General features: G+C 50.2%; 1 protein-coding gene across 1 annotated transcript; it reads right to left on the bottom strand.

Moving 5' to 3' along the window:
* Positions 1–988: 988 nt before the first annotated feature.
* On the bottom strand, positions 989–1,246 carry STEHIDRAFT_164058 (uncharacterized protein; the record flags this gene model as incomplete). The annotated part of the gene is made up of 2 exons (XM_007311788.1): positions 989–1,159; positions 1,223–1,246. 2 exons carry the CDS (start codon positions 1,244–1,246, stop codon positions 989–991), a joined length of 195 nt encoding a protein of 64 aa, XP_007311850.1.
* Positions 1,247–5,147: the final 3,901 nt, after the last annotated feature.

The raw sequence follows: 5,147 nt of genomic DNA, 5'->3' as shown, positions 1-5,147 counted from the left end.
TGTTTGACTAAGAACGAGTGATTTTACGGATCATGGGGGCTGCCCACCAGGTTCAGGTCATCGTTCTTGATGGTGAGTGGACCGTTTCACGTCAAACCAAGTACCATATCATATGTACAACGCATGTACGCATTGATCGAACCCGTTACCTCGCAAACGCACGAGCATTTCATTGAGAACGACCAATTTTATGGTTGGCTGGAGGTACTCACCAGGCTCGGATCGTCGTTATCGACAGCAAGTGGACCATTTCACATGAAACCAAGTAAAAGGGCATATGTGGGACGCCTGTGCGCGCCGATCGAGCCCACTACCTCGCAAATGCACAATCATTTGACCGGGAACGAGTGATTTTACGATTCGGGAGGGGTACTCACCAAGTTGAGATCGTGATTCTCGACGGCAAGTGGACGGTTGCACGGCACGGCGGCCTTCATGCCAGCCATGCGCTGTATCGCCTGTGGCGATATGACATGGCGTTGCAGCCTTACCGCCAGCTGTGCACCCGCGTATTGCCTGTGGCGACACGGCACAGCGCTACATTGTTTCTTATGTACTGAGGTATGGTCTGTGGCAATACCACACGGGTCGCAGGAAGGCTGCGGCACGACAGTGTCGCCATAGGCGATACACCGCTGCACGACTGCCACGCTGTGCTGTATCGCCACGGGCGACACTCCAGCACACAGCTGCCAGGCAGGCTGCAGCACCCGTTCGCCGGTATCGCCTGTGGCGACGCAACGTGCAGCGTAACGCAGCCCCAATGCCTTCCGGACACCTATGTGTGGGCGCATCGCCTGTGGCGACATCAGACGACACCGCTTGCCCACGTATTCGCACGTCAAGACAGCTGTGCGCACTGAGCAGGAGGAAGCACTTAAGTTAGCACGATGGGAAAACCCGTCGTTCTCGACGACGAATGGGCCAATTCTCATGAAACAAAAGGCAGGAGGCAGTGGAGGACATTGATGTATGTCGAAAGAGCCCACTATTTGGAGAACGCACGGTCGTTTGACCGAGAACGAGGGATTGTAGACTTCGTGGGCGGATACTCACCGGGTTTCAGATCGTCGTTCTCGACAGCGAGTGGATGGTTTCGCATCAAATTAGATACCAGGTCATAGTGAGATCGTCTGTGCGAGTCGATAGAGCCAGCTACCTAGCAAACGCACGATCATTTGGCTGAGAACGAGTGATTTTACAGTTGGTGGGGGGTACCTACCAGGGTCAGATTGTCGTTCTCCATGGCGAATGGACCGTTTCACATGAAACAAAGTACAGGGTCAGATGTGGGACACCTGTTCACGTGGATCGAGCCCGGTATCCCGCAAACGCACGGTCATTTGACTGAGAACAAGTGATTTTACGATTGGTGAGGAGTACTCACCAAGTTGGGATCGTTGTTCTTCACGGCGAGCGGACCGTTTCACATGAAATCAAGTACAGGTCCATATGCAGTATGACTGTATGCGTCAATCGAGCCCACTACCTCACAAACGCGCGGTCATTTGGCTGAGAACAAGGAATTTTAGGATTAATGAGGGATACTCACCAAATTCAGATCATCAACCTCGCCGGCGAGTAGACCATTTCGCATAAAACAAGACACCAAATTCAGTGGACGGAATCAATGTGTATCAGTAGAGCTCACTGTTTCCAGAATGCACCTTCATTTGACGTAGAACGGATGATATTACAACTGAAATTGGCGCTGTGGTACAGACTGTGCCCAGATCGTATGGCCCAACGTCGCCTTTGGCGATACGCCACCACGGGGCGCTGCGTCGTCGCACCGGGCCGCACGGCTTGTGGCTGAGTGCCTGTAGACCTCTTGACGTGCCATGCACTACCAAAGCCAGCATCACGCCGCTTCTGACGAGTTTGTGTGGCACAAATATCAGACAGCGGGTTTCGTACCCTGAAGAACTACACGGAGTGAGCATCGCCTATGGCGACACGACACAGCACACGAGTAATATACAAGGCGGCCCTCCAAATGCTCAGCGTCTAGCCTTCAATGGTCAGGCTCCAAAACCGTGCACACTACATTCAGGTGTAGTATCGCCATTGGCGACACAGTGCACAGGAGAACTACTGCAGCACACACGTGCTAGATAGCCTTTGTTATGTTCTATAACTGAAACAACGAAGACCAGGTGTTGTATCGCCTTTGGCGATACTGCACTGCTCAGGAATGATATTAGACGGGCGCACCATGGGGAAGGTTCGACTTTAAGTTCGTCGTTATTGACGACAAGCGGGTCAATTCCGACGAGGTAAGTGTTGAGGATGGGAGCGGACATACATGCGACCCGTTCGAGCCCAAAACAACGGGAATTGAACGAAGATTGAATGAGTCACAACGATGTTTCGCAGGGGGAGATACTGAGAGATGACTTACCGCAAGGATCGTCGTCGTTCTCGACGATTAAACCGCCGATTGGTTGGGTGCCAGGTGGGTAGCGGATAGCACACGGTCCTCCCGTCATTTCGAGCCCGCAACGTCGAGATTGGAACCGATATTGAAGAAGTTATGGTTGATTTTCTGTGAGGAGAATAGCTGAGGGTAATTCACAGGCTACAATCTCGTGTAAGTTGGTCAAGACACCATAGTGTCGCCCTAAACCTTCAATGCGATAGTCTATTCTCACCCCTGTCATTCTATCGAGCCCATGACGACGATTATTGAGCGAGAATTGAGCAAATGCGAGATGATATTAGAGGAGGGAGTGCTGGTGGGCATGACACACTGAGCTAAAACACTTTGTTCTCGACCGCTTCCCGGCTTTTCTGCTTCAAAGCTGGATGGCCGTGAGTGGTGGAAGTGTCTCCCGTAATGTAGAGCCAACCACGATGAGAATCGAGCCGGTATTGAGCCAACGCGGGCAAATATTCGAAGGAGGGTTGAGGGACGAAACTTACGGAACCAAAACCGCTCTATCTCCCTCATTACCTCGTCGATTCGCATCAAACCTTGTATGCTGCAGGCATAACTAACCGTTTCCGTCCGTTTGAGCCTATATAAAGCCGAATCGAAGCACAAATGAGCAAACGCGAACATAAATACGAAGAGGAGCATTTTCGGACCATGGTCCACCTCAGAGATTCGTATCAATGACGTCGATTTGCAGTGGTCCTGCGTAGGATAGCGAACGGGGATCAATAGCACATACATCGACCGTCATTTCAAGCTATTGACATTCAGGAACGGACCGCAAATGAGCGAGAACGAACCGAGTTTCGAGGAGGAGGGTATTGAGGATAAAATTCACCTCACCGTTCGTGCTCGTTCTAGACGATGCGCGGGATGTTTCTCTCCGAATCTTGATTGGGGATGAGAGTAGGTACCTATGCCGTCCTTTCGAGCCCGCGACCTTGAGCGACGAAGCATATTTGAGCAAACACGAGTTCATTTTCGGAAGAGGGTGGTATGGGTGAAAACCCATCCGCATCGTTCACCTCGTTCTCACCATTGAGTAGGCCATTTCCTTCCTAACCTTTATCAGGGTTCGTTCACCTACCTCGCTCCTTCATTTTGAGCCCGCTATATTCAGAATAGAACGTCAACTGAGCAAATGCGAACACATTTTCGAGAAGGGGCGATAGCAGCGAAAAGTCACCAATATATTTGGCCTCGTTCTCGAGGATGAGCGGGCGTTTGCCTGCCAAACCGGTTTCGGAGCTGATAGCAGTACTCTCTGCCGTCATTTTGAGCCCGCTACATTGAAAATCGAGAAGAAATTGACCAAATGCGAACAAACCTTCGAGAGGCATATATGGGGGACAAAAATATACCTATGTTATCGTCCTTGTTCTCGACGTTAGCTGAGCCTTTTTCTATCAAACCTTTATTTGAGTCGATGATCCTGAGCTGTCCCGTCATTTCGAGCCCATAACGTAAGAAATCGAACCGAGACTGAGCGAACGCGAACATATTTCTGTAAATGGACTATTGCAAGCGAAAACTCACCGACGTGTTTGTCCTCGTTAGGAAGGTTCTGTGAACCGTTGTTGTTAAGGTCTTGACAGGTGCTGACTGAGCACCTTCTGTCGTCATTTTGAGCCCACAACATCCAAGATCGGGCGTAAAATGAGCAATCGCGAGCGTATCCACTAAGGAGGATCCCTCAGGCTCCGAATCTCCTGCCTATCCTTTCTGCTGCTGAAGATCAACTGAGTTACTTGGATTCAGACAGTCACCATAGCTTGTGGAACCAAAACAGTTCCTCCCATGATTTGGAAGTTGGAACCTATGTCGTGAGAGAACGGGCCTGGATTGAACAATACCTAAGAAATTTTCGGCCAGCAGACTCACCGTTGCCTTAGTGACCGGCGAGCGTAGTATAGTCCGAGCACTAAGACCTGGATGGAACGATTGACGGAGAGACAAACATACAAAAATACAGAGACACAGACAGCCAGACCAAGATAATCATAGACTAGTACACAAAGAGAGATGACATATGTATCCCAAGACCGTCACTCACCGTCGCGACGTCCATGTGGAAGGTGAGGGTTGAAAAGAGAGGAAGGCGGCAAATTCCCGGGCCGGTGACCAACGAGTCAAACCTAAAGCCACAGTGGCCCATGACCGTTTGACTCAAGTCTGTTAGATCTGCGAAATCACCGTCTCGAGGAGCAGATAATTGGCAGAGAGGTCCTTTGCTGAATCAGATAGGGCAAACGGCACAGTTTAGCAGCGAAAAAAGAGAGGCATATAGGGAAATGACCGTGGGAATTAATCGATAAAATCGATTTTTTTGGGGTATTTACGTGTCAATTTTGACGGAGGCGTAAAATAAATGACGGGGCGAAGGTTGAGTGTTGGTTTGAGCGTGTTGGGATGAAAAATATGGGAGAGATGTTTGAGAGCGTTTCGGATAAGGTTGAGTGGGTGTGACGAGGATGTGTTTTACGTGTCGGTGGAATAGAGAGGCGTGTGATAGTGGTGAAGACGAAATGTGAGGGTCAGAGATGAGAAAATTGACAGAGACGTGGGTGAGACGTGATAAATCGGGCAGAGTCGATGTAAGTGAAAATACGAGCGTGTTGGATAGGAGCGTGTTTCGAGATGCGGGAGACGTGTTTTGGCTAGGAGAGACGTGGAGAAGGTTAGGATTGACGTCAGAGTCGCGTTTTTGGGGTAT

The sequence above is a fragment of the Stereum hirsutum genome (assembly GCF_000264905.1).
Source record: "Stereum hirsutum FP-91666 SS1 unplaced genomic scaffold STEHIscaffold_45, whole genome shotgun sequence".
Classification (NCBI taxonomy): domain Eukaryota; kingdom Fungi; phylum Basidiomycota; class Agaricomycetes; order Russulales; family Stereaceae; genus Stereum; species Stereum hirsutum.
This window is presented reverse-complemented; position numbering and strand designations above follow the sequence as displayed.